At 36.4% G+C, this 17,336-nt stretch overlaps 1 protein-coding gene across 1 annotated transcript in view; it reads left to right on the top strand.

Moving 5' to 3' along the window:
* Window positions 1-483: 483 nt before the first annotated feature.
* LOC136829386 (glutaryl-CoA dehydrogenase, mitochondrial) overlaps window positions 484-17,336 on the top strand; it is a 29,213-nt gene continuing 12,360 nt past the window's right edge. The window contains exons 1-7 of the mRNA XM_067087870.1: window positions 484-807; window positions 4,308-4,334; window positions 6,517-6,651; window positions 9,088-9,229; window positions 12,224-12,315; window positions 14,469-14,598; window positions 15,691-15,907. Coding sequence (XP_066943971.1) covers window positions 699-807; window positions 4,308-4,334; window positions 6,517-6,651; window positions 9,088-9,229; window positions 12,224-12,315; window positions 14,469-14,598; window positions 15,691-15,907 — 852 coding nt within the window. The 5' untranslated portion in view covers window positions 484-698. The remainder of the gene's footprint in view (window positions 808-4,307; window positions 4,335-6,516; window positions 6,652-9,087; window positions 9,230-12,223; window positions 12,316-14,468; window positions 14,599-15,690; window positions 15,908-17,336) is intronic.

Here is a 17,336-nt window from a genome sequence, read left to right as displayed (position 1 = left end):
GGTTGCATTTCTCACTTACGTAAACATCACGTGACTTGGCTAACAGCCACCAATGAATGACGTCCTGGACACACCTCCAAAAATAACCACTAACCTTCAGTAAAGAGTTGCTAATTTGCTCCTAGAATATTTTTAAAATACAACGAATGTGGGATTAACGTGATACTGCTTGATTATAGTGATGCTCAAAACATAACGACCACATCATTTCTTTCATTCACATAAATGCCAATATCTAAAAAATCTTTTCTAGATATAAGACGAAGTTCAAAGGTTACAGTTAGCAACAGCTGATTGAAGTCCACATGGGATATAATGCCTTTACTTTACGACCTTTATGTGGATCACAGTGTTTATGTCATGTCAATTAAACCTAAAAATTTTGCAAATATCTTAGCATAGATCCTAAATTTAATAATGTTACGAACAATACAACTTTCGCACCGTAGTTCTGTATGGTTTTGTGTTGTACTGTAAGCTTACATAATGGATTTGGGCAACATCGTATCAGGGGCTGTTTTTATTTTTTACATTAGTTACGTACGTCCCGTCTCGTTGTGTAACGCTCGCGACGTCGTCTCAGGCCTTTGGTGACGTTCTAACATTTCACTCCGAGCTACTTCGTTAAACAGTGACGGCAGTGTCTGAAGATCAAATTTAAGCAAGAAGGGACATCCATATCGAAAATACACCCAGCAATGGCACTCACCACTTCGCTTATTCGTTCTGTGTGCTTGAGAGCCGTGCCTCAGATCCTCGCAAGATCCCAAAGTTCTGCTCCTGCTGTGCAACCCTCACATGTCGAAAGTATCCTTTTCGCGATGTCAGTGAAATGTTTGATAAACCTCATTGAAGGGACCAGTTAATGTAGCCGTGTAATTTCTTGTTTGGGGCAATGGTAACCCCCTGCAAGGTAACAGTTACCATACGCTGGACCTATGGGGTATCCACATTCATTTTTAGTTTGTTCGGGTGATGAGGGCCCAGCAACGGTGTTTTGGGTGGCATTAAGTATCCTGAAATGTTTAAGAATCCATGTTGAAGGGACGGACCACATAAGGCCATGTTTTTTCTTATATACCCCTATAGAACTAATTTACAGTCACCCTAGGCTAGGCCCGTGGGGTGTCCACAGGGATTTTATTTTTGTTTGGGGTGGGGATGCCCTGGAAAGGGAGGTTTTGGTAGAGGCGCTGCACCTTTGGGAAATGAGAATAGTGAAATGTATGTTAACTGCCTCTTAACTTAACCTGGCTTAACTTAGGTGTAGGGTTATGTAGTTGATCTAGGGCTTGGTCTATGTAAAAAATTAAAAAGAAAAATAAAGGAAAAGACCTGGGGGGGGGAATACATGGTTTATGTGAAATCAGTGGGGTAACCATGTCAAGTGTAAAAGACATGAATCTGTAAGTAGGCCTAGTAAGAGACTAATGTACCCTAAGATGTTGGATTGCACCAGGCATACATCCCCACTCACAGTGTTGGCTTAAAAACTATACCACTGGTAATTACAGGAATGCAACCTTACATAATGTTTGTACCCCAGCCTAGGGTGCTGGGTACTACTTCCTGGAATGGTCCTTGCTCCACTCCCCCAATCCCTGGCCCTGGACAGCCCTCAACTTTGGTTAAAAAATGTCAAAGTTAATTTCAGGGAGACCACTTAATCTAACCTAGGGTACCAGTCTCCTACATATATACCTAACAATGGGCCCATTTTTGCCTTAACCTTGGGTGTTTGGAGGAAGGTTTTTTGTGCTTTTGGAACTTCAGATATTTAAATGTGGTTTCATAAAAGCATTGAACAAAGTAATTTGAGGAGGCTGACTTTGTAAGGGGTTCTTTTCACAAGTTGTACTTTCTGCAATAGTGGCAAATTGATGGAAGATTTTTTATCAATTAATATGTATTTTACATTTCCTATCTTTAAATCTTAACCTGAAAACCCTAATTGATAGAGTCAACAGACTATAAACCCTAGAGAGCTCCAAAGGGGAATTATCCTGCAGAGAGACAAGTTTCAGGAAAAGGTGATACTTGATTATATAATTGGGAGCAGAAAATAAAGCCAATACACCAGCATTCAGAAGTCAGCAGAAAGCAAGAATGAATTTGTCCCTCACCTAAACATTTGGAGATCATAAGATTCCAGACCTGCACTTGACAAATATTCCATCATCTAGTTGTAGCCAAGATAAAACTGGAAAACTGATAAGTAATAAACCTGATACTAGAAAATGGCACACTGTTTTCAGCAGCAGTGTACATAGGTAAAGCACAGTGCTGAGGATAATTGTCACTGAAGCACATTTAATGTAGCAAATATAATGAACTCATTTTATGTGTGTTACAAGGCAACATTAATAGTTCGCGAAATAAACTTGACTGATGACACAACTCTATCCAAGAGTTTGAGATGCGAGTCAGCTCAGGAAGACCAGTAACAGAACTCCAAACAAGGGAGAAGTAGGCTAAATTTAAAACACTTAGATAAAATAGCTTCTTCATGAAACATTAAAACATAAAAACAGATAGACTAGCATCTTCATGAAACATTAAAACAGATAAAAATACCTTCTTCATGAAACATTAAAAAACATTTCCTCAAGATACCAACTCCTGAGAAACAGAGGAAGCGGTATTACACGTATGCTTCTCAAAAGTGAGTTTATTAAAGGTTATGCCTGAAATCTTAGTCATTAAATTTAAAACCATACCATTTAAATGGGAATCAGGATGCATAGGAAAGGGTTTGGGGATTGAATATTAACCCTGCTCAGGTGGTTGTAATTTTGGCTACTGATCTACCAATAAAAGTGAGCATCATCTCGTTCCATTGTTTTGGGGGAAATGTTGGATTCTTTTAATGTATGCCCTATACATGAGCACTTGTGCAATTTTTTTTTGTAATACAGTAATACATACTATTTTCAACTAGTAACTCATGAATTTGTTTACATAATTACCTTACAGTTGTAAGACAAATGCTAATTTTCACATAGGTATTTACTGTAAGCAATGTTTACTTTGTGTGAAGTGTGTCATGTGAAAGAATTTTAAATTATTTCCTGACTTTATTTGAAAAAATCAAGAGGTTATCAACTTTTTATCTCAGCAAGAGGCCATCCCTTCACATGTCCAGTTGCCAACTTGCTAATAGTTGTGGGTTCTTTAGATCTCATGTCAGTGGTCATGAGGGTGTAAAAGACGAGTTGGCGTCCCAATTGATTTATCCTTTATAAAATCTAAGGGCAATGAAGGAATTTACCAAGGGTAACCTTCAAGTAATCTGAAAATCATACTCAAGTGTTTTCATATCTCTTGATTAGTAACTTAGGGGAACAACATTCTGAATAATTTCCTCATGTAGATAATATCAGTTATCACAAGGTCATTGTGCATTGTTGTAATATTTAAGTTTTTGTCTTGGAACACCACCTGTCTTATCCAGAACACGTTTAAAGGGGCTTTCTCAGTGTTCAAGGGCCTACTGTTGGTGCCTTGTGAAGATTGACAAGTACCAAATATTTATATTTTTGTAGTACTGTGCATTTTATTTCAAAACTACACCTCTGTATGGGTCTTGTTTATATGTTATGTGATCATTAGGATATTCAGGTGTATGGTATGTGACCAAAAAAAATGTTAGCAAGATCATGGGGGGTTTTAATCCTTTTAAGCACATGTGCATAAGAAAAGCAATTTTGTGGAGAATTTTCACAAACCAGTTTACAGTTGGTATAGGCTATATGGAACTGACTGCTTATAAAATAATCCATGTATCTTTTGTGTTTTTGCTCACAAGGTATATCAGATATAGGCTTTTGACTATATATATCATGTAAATTTTCTCAAATCTGTTGATAGGCTAGGTTGTTTTACTTGTACATCAGAAGTTAAAAAGAGATTTGTAACCTGATTCTGTAAAAAGTTTATGATTGTATAGAAGCTTGACTTTTTTCCTTCCCATGTCTTTTACCCTGCTGATGTCTTGTGTTGATAGCCAACCTGCTGTGTAGTGAACTTTTTGGCCTGTTCCATATTCGTGAAATATGGAACAGGAAATGTCCCATGTTATGCAAAATGCCAGGTAATTTATTTTGTGGAGAACATATGGCACATTTGCTCGCAGCCAATTCAGATTTATTAGGTTAGGCAACGATTCTCTATTCCAGGAAATGCTTAGTACTTGATATAATTACTGCTTATCCAATACTGTAGAGTCTATTTTTGTCAGTGATGAAATGTTGAGGTTATTTTATGTGTTTTTAAATGTTGCAGTGAATTCCTTAACTTTGGCACTACAGATGTCGAGAAGGCAAAAGCTGCCAAAGGTAAGATTTTCCATCTGTCCAGATATGTTTACTTTGGTTTTCTTACTGCTAGATGAGTTTTAAAGAGAGTTGTTAAATGTAATCTCTAGTTAAAAAGGAAAAATGACAATAACAGGTAGCATATTCATGCTTGATGTACTGCAATTTGGCCATAAATATTCTATGGTGGATATGTTTGATTTGATAACAGATTTGAAATGTGTTCTATCAGTAGTGTTGGATATAATTAGGATTGAATCAATTTTTTTTTGGGATCTGGGTGTCTTTATCTTTTTTACCTAAAGTCTGTTTTATTCCCATTTTTGCACCTCCCAAGATTTTTAGCAATTTAACATGCTGCTTTAGTTGTGAAAGTATTGGTTTTTCAGTGATGTACAATTGTACAGTGTATTTTTTTTAGATTCAGTGCTGCCTGCCCTTGTCAGGTCTACCCCATAGGGGGTTAGTGCCATCAGTGCACCTCATTTGGTGAGCATTACTTAAGGTTCTTTGCAGCGTCCCTTCGGCCCTTAGCTGCAACCACTTTCTTTACTTTAACTGTATCTCCTTTCATATTCTTTCGTCTATCTTACTTTACACCCTCTCCTAACAATTGGTCATTGATCATAGTGCAACTGCGAGGTTTTCCTCCTGTTACAGCTTTCAAACCTTTTTACTGTCAATTTCGTTTTCAGTGCTGAATGACCATATGGGTCCCAGCGCTTGGCCGTTGGCCTAAATTCTATATTCTATTCTCTTCTTGTCTGATCTAGGAATAGATTATGGATAACGTCCCAGTATGGTAGGGCAGGGCGGGCATTTTGAGTTTGTGCTTTATCTCCATTAATTTTAGTATAGTGAACCTATTCCAATATTTTTGGCAAGGTCTGTTATTGCTTCATGTCAGATAAAATGTTTAACCCTCTGCATCTCATATAAGGATTGATGATGCACTAAGAAGACTCAGCATTCTAGCATTTGCAATGACAGTGGGTATAGCGTAGGTATTTGAATTAGGTCCCTTATGAAAAATGCCAGTAGCACTCCATCGATTAACTAGTCAAACTTGACCACATATTTGAAGTTGTCTGCTTGTTTGATTTATTGTTAACCTTCAAATGTTTTCTACTGTATTGCCTTTTCCCCACTGCTTCATTCTTGAGGCCTGTCTGAGACATTGGTACAGCTTCACTAATGACACAGTCTAAATCATCCAGACGTACCTTCGTTTGCCATGTGTCTTACTCATGAGTTTTGTCCTTACCTAGTTATTAGGTACTATTTTCCTTGTCTATTGTTAGCACCCAGCTTTCATACACCCTATGGAAACTGTCCAACATTGGAAATTAGCTGGGAGATATTCAGTTACAGTATATTTGATGCTGAAAGTTAAGAGCTTTTCTCTATTAGGTTCAAACACCTCAGATTATGAGAAGAGTGCAGACCTCAACTGACATGCACTAACTTACCAAGACCATCTTGCTGGGTCATCCTTGTGGGAATACTGGGATAAGGTATACAGAAAAGTACTCCACAATTTGACAAAGCAAGGGCACAATCCCTTGAGAGAATGTATACTAGTTTAGCGTTTTAATTTTTGCCATTCATTACATATTATTGAGGCCTTTCCAGAACCCTAGGCATTTTCTCTAAAAACATCCCCTGATCTTTCAGCTCAAGCCATGTTCACAAGCACTACATCTCCCATGTCACATTTTCTTCCCAAGCTTTAAATTTCAGATCATTATCCTTGCTCATTTTCTCAATAGCAAGGTATGAGTACTCCTAAGGATGCTAGAGAGAAGGGAAGGCTCAGCATCTTAATAGGACCTCTTGACTACAATTGCAAGAGGCATCATCTTTCTTGGTCTTATTTGTCTCCTTACTTACATTTAATTGACAAATGGTATTAACTACTTTCTTGACTCCCATCACCTAAGAAGTTTTTACTAGATGAAAGGTTTCTTATCACTGTCTTTCCAGCACATGAGCCCACCTAGCTATATTTGTTGGAAATGTAATAATTTTTGTCTAAGTTATTTATAAATATAAATCTGCACTCTGCTAAATGTGTTTTTGCAATGTACGAGATTGGATTACTTGGTACAGATGGTACTTTATATAACTGGAATTGCCTTGTTGTATGTATAATGCTTTGCTGTCGAGGCAGTGATTAATATTGATGACACCAATCTTCTTTCAGTTAAGTTTGACTGGAGAGATCCACTTAACCTTGAGAGTCAGCTGACAGAAGATGAAATTATGATCAGAGATGCCTTCCATCAGTATTGTCAAGAAAAATTGATGAGCCGTATCAAGGATGCCAACAGACATGAGAGTAAGTTGAATCTCTGGATGTTTTTGACTGCAGTAGTATATTCATATAGAAAATACTGATCTGATTTTGGTTAACTGATGTTAGAAGAACACAAACTAGTAAATCATTAATGAAGGTTATGTAAATATACTGTATTTTTATGAAAGAGGCAAATCGTAATTGGGACTATACATGCATTATACTTTGCCAGTAACTACCTTGAAGTTACCTTATTTGCTGAAGTGTACATACAGTATGTGTCAACAGTAATTTCATACAGTAATAAGAATTTAAGTATACTGTAATGTTAATGTTGTATTGATGTACGCTATCACTAAAACCTAAAAAGCCAAGTGCGTAATTAAAGGTAACATTGGGAAACTGTATTTTAATGGTGCTGTATAATATTATTATTATTGTCCAGAAGATGAAACCTATTCCCTTGGAACAAGCCCACATGGGCCACTGACTTGAAATTCAAGCTTCCAAAGAATATGGTGTTCATTAGGAAGAAGTAAGAGGAGGTAAAGGTAAATACGTAAAGAGATCCCACTTATTAAAAAAGAAAAAATATAGTAATAAATTAATAAATAGATAAAAATGTATTGAAATGCAAGGAGAATAGTATTGTAGAGTAGTAATACATTGTATCTTCACTTGAACTTCTGAAGCTCCAGTTGCATGACATCCTCTGGGAGGCTGTTCCACAGTCCAACAGTGTGAGGAATAAAGGACCTCTGGAACTGAGAAGTTCGACAGTGAGGTACATTTACCGCTTATTGATGCTGCTGTTCAGTGAATCTGGTTGCTCTCTGTTGAAATACACCTCATGAAAAAGGGACAAACATGAGACCATCTGTTGATGGTCCAAGTCATAACTGCTACTCCTGTATTAGGAAACAAAACCTACCACCACGAACCATATTGTCTAAAAGAGATAAAATCTCTGGCAGAAGCAGACATTCACACTAGAGAACAGTACAGTTTTCTAGTAAGGAAGGACAAATGACCTAAAACAGATTGCATTGATTTTATCACTGTTAGAAATATATGAGGCCTTGCAAACAATACCTAACTTTCATGCGGTATTTGCTGAAACTTTCATCAGATGTTTCTCAAAAGTTTCAGTATATGCAAGTCAAAAGTTACACCTAGAATAGTTAAAGCTTCAGACTCATTCAGCAAAGTTCCATCCACCTGAAGGGGAGGGTGGGGTGGGAAATCTGTATGAGATCGGCTAATCAATAGTGTTTTTGTTTTACTGGAGTCAAGCTTCATACCCTACTGACTACACCTTTCCTTGATTCGGTCCATATCCCGATTGAGGCTGAGGGCCGTTTCCTTTCTCATAAGTGGAGACTTTACTACACCTACAAGTATTGCATCATCAGCATACTGAACAATCTTGTTTTCCAGGCCAACAACCTTACCACTTATATACACTATAAAAATAACAGTGGACCAAGAACACTACCCTGTGGAACTCCAGACAAAATAGGTCTGTGTTTACTAAAGATCCTGTCCACAGCAACTCGCTGCTGCCTTCCTGTAAGGAAATCTTGAAGTAGTCCTAAAACATATCCACCCACTCCAAGATTCTGAAGTTTATAAATAAGTGCCTTGTGATTTACTAAATTGAAAGCAGCACTAAAATCTATTTTAATTGATCTGGACTCAAAGCCCCTATCAAGGTTCCCTTGCAAATGACAAGTCAAGTGTAAAAGAGTATTGCAGGTACCTAACTGCTTCCCGTATGCATATTGACTATCAGCTAACAATCCTTTAGATTGTACATACTTATATAGTGGCTTAAAAATAAGTTTTTCAGCAACTTTGGAGGGCACAGGGAAAATAGGGATTGGCTTGTAGTTACTGCAGTCTGCTGATATGCCACTTTATTACAAAGCTTGCGCTTATCCACAAAGATATTACTTCGACTTAAAAATCTAAAGAATCTACTTATCTTGGTAGACAACGCACTAGAAACTTTCTTGTAAAACAAAGGGAAGAAACCATCAGGATCTTCTCCACCCCAGCTACCAAGATTATCCTGAAAGTTAGAAATTTATTGCACAGGTTAGGGCACATGACATTAAAATGCAAATATCAGCTTTTAAAGATGCAGTATATGACAAAACATTTAGTTTAAGGATGCATCCACACTGCAGTTGAACACAACATAAGCACTCATTGGATACTGGTTCTGCATACTCACCAACAGGTTAAATACACTTCTGTGAAGTGTTGGTAGTCTTAACAGGTTCTTTATACAATTATGTAATATTTGCCAAAGCTTTGTTCTCCACTTGAGGTTGTTGGCATGTTTTCAACCATTTTATGAATGTAAGTTTCCAAGTGTTTCTGAGTGTTCGAATAGCATGGATGCACTACTGGACAGTAATGTGCATGCATAACATACACAAGAGAAATAAAGGAGAAATTTGCCTTGTATTTCAGAGTTTGATAGGGAGATAATGTCTGAGATGGGAGACATGGGTGTCCTAGGCCCAACCATCCATGGGTATGGTTGCCCTGGTGTTTCATCTGTTGCCTATGGCCTCATTGCAAGAGAGGTGGAAAGAGTTGATTCTGCCTATAGGTATGTCATAATGTCTTGCAAAGTTAGATAAGTTAGTGTGCTTGGTATGTTTTTAGTATGGAGGTCAACAAGAAATTTAACTTGCATTTTGTTTTTAACTAGAAAAAATAAATTTTATTCATAAATAGAATGTTAATTCATTTATGTTAAATACACCTTAGCTTACTTTGACTTGTTTCTGGTATTGTAGTAGTGTCAGTTTCAGAACTTCAGAATTGTGCAATGATTACTTGACCCCCTCCCCCTTTTTTTATTTTACATTACTTTAATTACATATTACTGCATTTGAAAACCTTTATAATATCACATAGACATCGCTGTCTTCTCCATATCCTTTTATTCAGCCTCATTTTGTTGTTTTAGTCAATCTTCATTATTTTCAAGGTTTAATTTATCAAAAACTGTTTGAAATACAAATTTTTTAATACCCTGTATTGATAGGTAATGGAATGATGTTGTTAGGTACTGTAATGGAAAAATAATGGTAGTATCCTCCTAATCTTAATTTTTGTTAATAGTAATGCATTCAAATATTATTATGGAATGTTCTTACATTTAATTTTAAGTTGACAACATTATTTATGCTAACCCATTATTTTTTATAGAAGATACAAAGTATGTACAGTAAAGTTTCTCATTTCCAATTATAACAAGTTGGGAAAAGTCCAGTTGTAATTTATGACCAATTCTAAGCGTGAGGCTAGTGTACTCACAGCTGGGTCTAACCTTACAAAGTGTAATCAAGTAATACTGCATACTGTATAGCAGCCTATTATGCATACATTTCAAGAAATATGTTTTTACCATACAGTATCTCTGAATAGCACTGTAGTGAGTAAAGTGATCACCTACTGAACAGACTTTCTCCAGGCTTCTGCTGGGCAAGACCACCTTTAAGCTTCCCTTGCTAACGTGCAGTGCCACTGTCTTGTGGAAGGCTTTAGTTAAAGGCCAAGGGACTTCTCCTTACAAAAATGGTGTGGTTGTTGACAAATTAGGAGAAAATTTCAGATCTCTCCTGGTTAAAGCTTAGCCACGTGAAATAAATCTAATCCTTCGGGCCAGCCCTAGGAGAGCTGTTAATCAGCTCAGTGGTCTGGTTAAACTAAGGTATACTTAACTTTGTAGAGTTGACCAGGTTGCATGCATACAATATGCATTAATGCCCTGTTGAGTCTTTCCATAATTCTTTCATTTATACATTCTGGTATAATACATTTATAATGTAATTGTAATTGGAATACAATATTTTTACTTTGTTTTGTAGCTTTGCTTGCAAGTGTTTACTTCATGTTGTGCTTCCTTGATCTTTGTGCCTTGGAATGTAGTTCTTGCACAGTATTGCATTTATGGTTGCTATCTGTTTTCAAGTAACCTTGATTGTCTAGCATGAATATTTAAATTTTCTTTTGAGGGTTTGTGACTTAAACCTCTTTATACATATATGATTACATACTGAACATTAGTACATAGATGGTAGTAATTTTAAAGCATTTTAACAAGACTGCTTAAGTTGTGTCTCAACCTTCGCAAGGTTTTCTTTAAGGAATTAAGTGTGAACTGAAAATTACAGCAAGGTAAAGCTGAATGTTGGACAGCTTGGTAGGAGGAGTCCAAAGGGAGCAAATGAATAACAACAGAAAGCAATGTGGCTGGTGGTCCAGGGTTTTCTGTCAAAAACTTTTAGTAATATCTTCAGTGCCATACAAAGTACATTGTCTTTCGAGTGCCATGCAAGGTCCATTGTAAGTGGTATCTGTTTTTTTTTTTTTTTTTTTTTTTTTTTTTTTTTTTGGGCAAGTCCTTAGGAGAATGGAAGTGCAGTCTTTTTGGCTGTAGTCCAGGAGACTTCACTTGTTTCTATGAGGTTCAGTTTCATCAACATTAACATCTAGCTCTTGCATCCTTTTTGGAGGATGATTTAAAGGTGTTCTCTTGAATGCCAAAGCCATTTTGCCCACCGAACTCAAGACGTGAAGATTGCATTATTTAGAAATGATTGTTTCATTCTGAAGTCTGGGCTAAAGATTTTGGTGTGTGTATATGGTTACTTGCTCATATGATTGGGTTAAGGATCTTTCCATTTTTTGTAGGCAACATCACGAGCCGTGTCGGTGATTTTTGTTTGATGGAGCTGCTCCTCGAGTCCAAATTTGTTCTTTTTGCTCCAATAAGAACCAACAGATGACATTCTGTACACTGTACTGTATACAGTATAGAAGTTCACAGGAGCTGCTGCTGCCAGCGTCTATTGTTACTTTTCCGAAAAGAAAACTATTGTAAAGCTTTGTCTATCCTTTTGCACTTTTTTCTATCTGCCCTCAGATCTTAAAAACTACTGAGGCTAGAGGGCTGCAAATTTTATTTTGATAATCCACCCTCCAATCATCAAACATACCAAATTGCAGCCCTCTAGTCTCTGTAGTTTTTATTTTATTTGAGTTTAAAATGACCCATAATTGTGCTTCTGGCAACGATATAGGATAGGCCACCACCGGGCTGTGGTTAAAGATTCATGGGCCATGGCTCATACAGCATTATACTGAGATCACCGAAAGATAGATCTATTTTTGAGGGCCTTGATTTTACTCTGTAGTGGCTGTACAGAAAACTCGATTGCGCTGAAGAAACTTCTGCTCATTTTCTCCTTGTTCTTATTGTCAACAAACTTCAATTTAGGACTGATTCTTTGGGTCTATAGTGATACTAGCTGTGGACACCACTTGCAAGAAAAAACTGAATGACACAAGCAGTTGTGGTTGGAGCAAGGCTAAGAATACTTTTTATCTCATTAATGTGCTTTAAATCTCTTATGCATAAGTATCACATTTTGCTACTGTTGGTCATGCATCATGAGCCAGTTTTCAGTGCTTCACAAATATTGGTAGTCTGGTTACATTGTTTTTAATATGAATATGATGTGCAAATTGTTTCACGAATACTCTATAACTACTACATATATTGATGATTATGTAAATTCCTTTTGATTTGTAGGTCAGCAATGTCAGTCCAGTCATCACTAGTCATGTACCCAATTTGGGACTTTGGTACTGAGGAGCAGAGACTGAAATATCTTCCAAGGCTTGGTGAGTTGAGTTTTTATCTGAACTTTTGTTAGTTTATTTGAACATGAATGTTTTGAGTTTTTAGTAGAAACCCATTATTGTAGTCTCACAAAAGGAACAATGGGTCAAGTACTGTTTTGGAAACATGTTGGAAAATTGTATGAATGAAAATTTGGATATGAGAGACCAGACGTGCTCTGGACCTCTGGGAAAAGCATGGTGCAGGGAGACTTTTAAGTAGGTAGGAAGAAGTCATTCAACAGCTTCGGAGAACAGGGTTGTGTTTCTTTGCAGCCTCCTACAAAACAAAGGCAGTAGTTTTGCACCTTAGGTGTTGACTAAGGGTTGAATTAATCTACACTTAAAAAGCTGCATAGTTTGAGAAATAAAGCTAGTTTCAGGACATGACATAGTTATTTATATGAGGCATTGATTGGAAAAATTCATAACCTGTCTGGATCAAAAGCATCACACAATATTATGGCCAGAAGGACAGTGGGTAGCGTCGGTTGGTTGAGAATGGGCATCTCATCTCCACCTGGTTACCATACTTGTTTAGTCAGTACACAGTCAGTCCAGTGTATGTGCAGAATGGTACTCCTTATATGAAAGGCTATTTTCATAAGAATATCCATATTTTCTGAAGGTGATATGGAAAGGAGAATAAACTGGGAGTGCTGGTCTGATGGTTGGACGGCAAAGAATTGCTTCAGCTTTATCAGTTGAGAATGTTACTCCATCTCAAGAGAAGAAAGCCAAGAGCAGTGAGTACAAAGAATGTTCCAGTTACTTTAACCATAGGGGTAGAACTTTAAAATTGTGAAAAAAGCTCCATGGAGCCCCAGTCCCAGAAGGATCTCTTGCTGAATTGGGTGTGGAGCATGTAAAGGAGTAGACTGAATGGGAGCTTGAATCAGAAAGAATCTACATAGAAAATTATTTTAAAGACAACATAAGGTTTTGTGGGTGCCCAGAATATTTCAGCAAAGGAGAGGGTACTTTCCCCCCCATCTCAGGGGACCATTGTAGTGTGTGATGAAGCAAATCCTCCCTATTGAAGAGGCTCGTAAATGCTGAACCATTGGTTTTCTTTAGTAGTATTGTCTGATAGGGCTGACTTGAAAAATCTAGACCATTTTTTGGGCTTATGTCAGAAAATGTCTAAAATTGATGAGCCTCACACACCCATCACATTACCTGCATACTCCTTGAATATCAGGCAAACTGAAGAAGACCTTGTGTTTCAAGTTGAAGTTTGTTACAAAGAAGTTTTATATGAACCAAACATGGGATGAATTAAAATTTGCTTCTAGCCTGAGGGTTTAAGTGGCTGGTGCAGATTTCTCTTTAAATGTTGCTAAACATTTGAAATATTTTCATGTCTGACATAAAACTTGTTACAGACGAAAGGAAGTTTTGCAGAGATGCTGAAGTAAAGTCAAGCATACGATTGTGTAGATTTGAGAATACTGTATATGGCATGAAAATCATATAAAAGTGAGAAAGATTACTTCCAAGACTGACTGAATGTGTTCACAATCCCCTATTATTAGCATTTGCAAAATCCTTTATACCAATACTACATTCAGATTTTTTACCCTTTAACCATGTTTGGTGTGCCTTCTTCCTGACCACTATAAGTAGTGACACAAGCAGTTATAGAAAAGTACTTACAGGTAGAAATGAAAGGGATACAATGTAAATTTAAGAAACACATGATAGTTAGTCGTCTGGTAACCAGCCTGCAGATTTCACAAATGGACCGAGACCTCTAACATTGTTTGGATATGCAACTGGGAATGAAGAACAGTTAGAGCAGCGCAGAGACCTGTAGAAAAGCCCAGGAAATTATTGAAAAAGGGCATAGAGGAAGACCCAAATCAAGTTGGAATTAAGTGGTAAGTGCTTGTGACGCGAGGGGAAGAGAACTCGTTTCACATCTAACCCCTTATTGGGAAAAGATGCTATGAAAATTTTAGCCAATTGCGATGATAGTTTGCTGGGTTTTTTGTGATTCTGACATGTGCCTTTCTAAGGTATGTAATGTATTGTGATGTGATATAAATTTATGGCATCAAAGTACAGTGATATTTGATTAGCAAAGGGAAATAGATATAATAAATTCAGTAATAATTGTGGCTGGTTAATTTCATTGAACATATTTCTCGTTACAGCAAGGGGCGAGATAATTGGCTGCTTTGGACTCACTGAGCCAAACCATGGTAGTGATCCTGCTGGAATGGAAACACGAGCCAAATATGTTCCTTCAGATAAAGTTTTCATTCTCAACGGTTCAAAGACTTGGTAAGTTTATTGAGAAGTCTCCTTTTTTTCCCTATTGTGTGTTTGTGTGTGCGTCATGTAATACATAACGTTTAAATTTTGAACTTACCAGGCTGAAAATTTCAGAGTAAGTTTTTTTTCTTCACCTTCTAAGATGTTTTGGGTAAAATACAATTGCAACACTGGACCATATTTTCTCAGGTTTAAAGATTAATTATTTCAAGTGTTAGCCTATGAATGAATATAGAAAATGTTTGCTTTAAAGAAGAAACTTTTTGTATTTATACATATTTCATACAATAGCTCATTACATGGTTATCAAATTGCCAAGGTGCTTCGTTCTTGTTGAAGAAATTTATTAACAAGTGGGTGCTGGCATACGTTCTTGATCCATGGGTATTTAAAGCCAGTTGCATCACTCTTCATAATGAAGGTCAGTACAAAGGTCAAGAATTAAGCAGTCCATAGCAGCATTAAATCCTGTTTCTGATTTATGTTGAGTATATTAATAGATTTCGAGGTTATGAGATTTTTTTTTATAAAAAGTTGACAGTGGTAGCATGTGAATTTTTTAAGGATAATTCCTATCATTCTGCAGAAGTGGAGTAAGCATCCTGGTAGATTTGAGCTGAGGTCATGAAGTATCTTGGAAACAGTAGCTGTATGATATTTCAGGGACTTACGTTTCTTACATAATATTGAAATAACCTAGTGCGTATAAGGGAGGAATAGGGTATTTGTGGTTCATGAAATGTGCAAGAAGGGTTGTTAAGGGTAACCATTTCTATATACATGACTGTACCACCTCAGTGATGGGGATATTACAGCCAAGTAGTTGAGTAGAGATGACATATGTTCTCTTGTAAGTAATTTGGTTCGAAATGGCAAAAATCATAGTCTCCTGGTTCACAAAGAAACCACTGTATTTGGTAATCCTCTAATTTTTTTTATCAGTTGATGGAAGGATAACTTAATTTTGATTTTAGTTTGGAAAAAATTGAATTATCCCATTGTTATTTTAGAACTTGTTTGAGATAAATTTGTGGCATTTTAATGATTATTTCCCAGTTTTGGTTAAAAGTGAACAGTAAGTAATGTTTAATTGAATTACAGGATAACAAATTCTCCCATTGCTGATGTTGTTGTGGTGTGGGCTAAGTGTGAAGATGGCCATATTCGTGGTTTTATCTTGGAAAAGGGGATGAAAGGGCTGGATTGCCCCAAGATTGAAGGTAAATTTTCTCTCCGTGCATCTACTACGGGAATGATACTAATGGATGACGTTGTTGTACCTGAAGAGAACTTGTTGCCTGGTGTAAAGGGACTTAAGGTAAGTTTACAAGTTTCCTCAAGAATATTTAATTATTTAAAGTGTGTGTGTGTATGTTTTGTTAATTTATAGTTTGAAAATCTTCACTGAATGGGTTACTGGGTTGTCCTTCTCTGAGATTCAGAAATCTCTTGAAAACCGAGTTGTCCTTCTCTGAGATTCAGAAATCTCTTGAAAACCATTCACGAAGCAGTTGGGGCCAGCAGTTGTTATGAGATAGAAACACCTGGAAAAATTTCAATAAAAACAGCAACCCTGAATATGGATTTAAGCTGAGATGATGATTAAGTACATTGCAGGCTTTTAATTTTAATATTACGCACCTGTTAGTTGAAGAAATGTTTGCTAGATACCAGCAGTAGTATTGTGACTGGAATTAAAAAGCAAATTAACCAAAAAAAACTCAATTCAGTGCCACAGCAGTACAATATAAGGATTATTTCCTCTGAGTCAGATAAAAAGCTCAGATACACAGCAGGCATTATCGGAGACAGTGCAGTAGTTGGTAGCAATGAAGAAAATACTGAGAGTTATCAAGTCAGTTTTCCCTTGGAGAAATAGTTCTGTGTTTCATAGGTGGGAAGATGCTCTTGTGTTTATTATAAATTGGCATGCCAGAGTGACTCATCAGTTTTTAATGGAGGAAGAACAGCCTTTTTTGTGAGGATTTTTTCCTTTTTGTCCCCTTGACTACGAAACATTTTCTAGTTGAATGTCCCGGTTCCGAGGACTTAGGAGGATATTTTCTTTGTAGGATCAGGATGGCTTTGGTGATTGCCTCTTTTTCATAATTTTGGAGGAAGTTAAATTTTAACTCTATTGGTATTTAAGTTGTAGTGGGGATTGGACACTTAAAAAATTTTTAAGATTGTAGGTTATATTTAATTTAATTTAGTAGCGTCTTGTGACGCTTAGCTGTAGCTAAAAGATTTTTTCATATAAATTTTGTTTTTAGAGAGTGTACATCATGAATACGTCTAAATATGTCTATAAAAAATACATGAACTTTGTTTTTAATCAGTGTACATGGTGAATATGTTTAAATATGCCTATAAAAAGGGCTTTGTTTGTAATGAGTGTACAACTGTACATCATGAATATGTTTAAATGTCTATAAAAATACATGAACTTTGTTTTTAATGAGTGTACATCATTTATTTTTATAGACATTTAAATGTATTTAAGTGCCAGTAAAGTTCATTTTTGCAGTGCCATATAGTCTTTTTAAATTGATCAATTGGGCAGTACTTTTAGACTTATAATTTCTGTTTACATTATAGGTAATGTGTTTCTGCATATACTGTATACATACTACTATAATTTTTTTTAGATTTTGATGATGCATTCTTGTTATTTTAGTGGTGTATCAGACTTTACAATATTTTTGCCAGTTCAAGGTACCCAAAAATCTTAATCTAATAATAGTCTA

This window comes from Macrobrachium rosenbergii, chromosome 44, assembly GCF_040412425.1.
Source record: "Macrobrachium rosenbergii isolate ZJJX-2024 chromosome 44, ASM4041242v1, whole genome shotgun sequence".
In the NCBI taxonomy this organism is placed as follows: domain Eukaryota; kingdom Metazoa; phylum Arthropoda; class Malacostraca; order Decapoda; family Palaemonidae; genus Macrobrachium; species Macrobrachium rosenbergii.
This window is presented reverse-complemented; position numbering and strand designations above follow the sequence as displayed.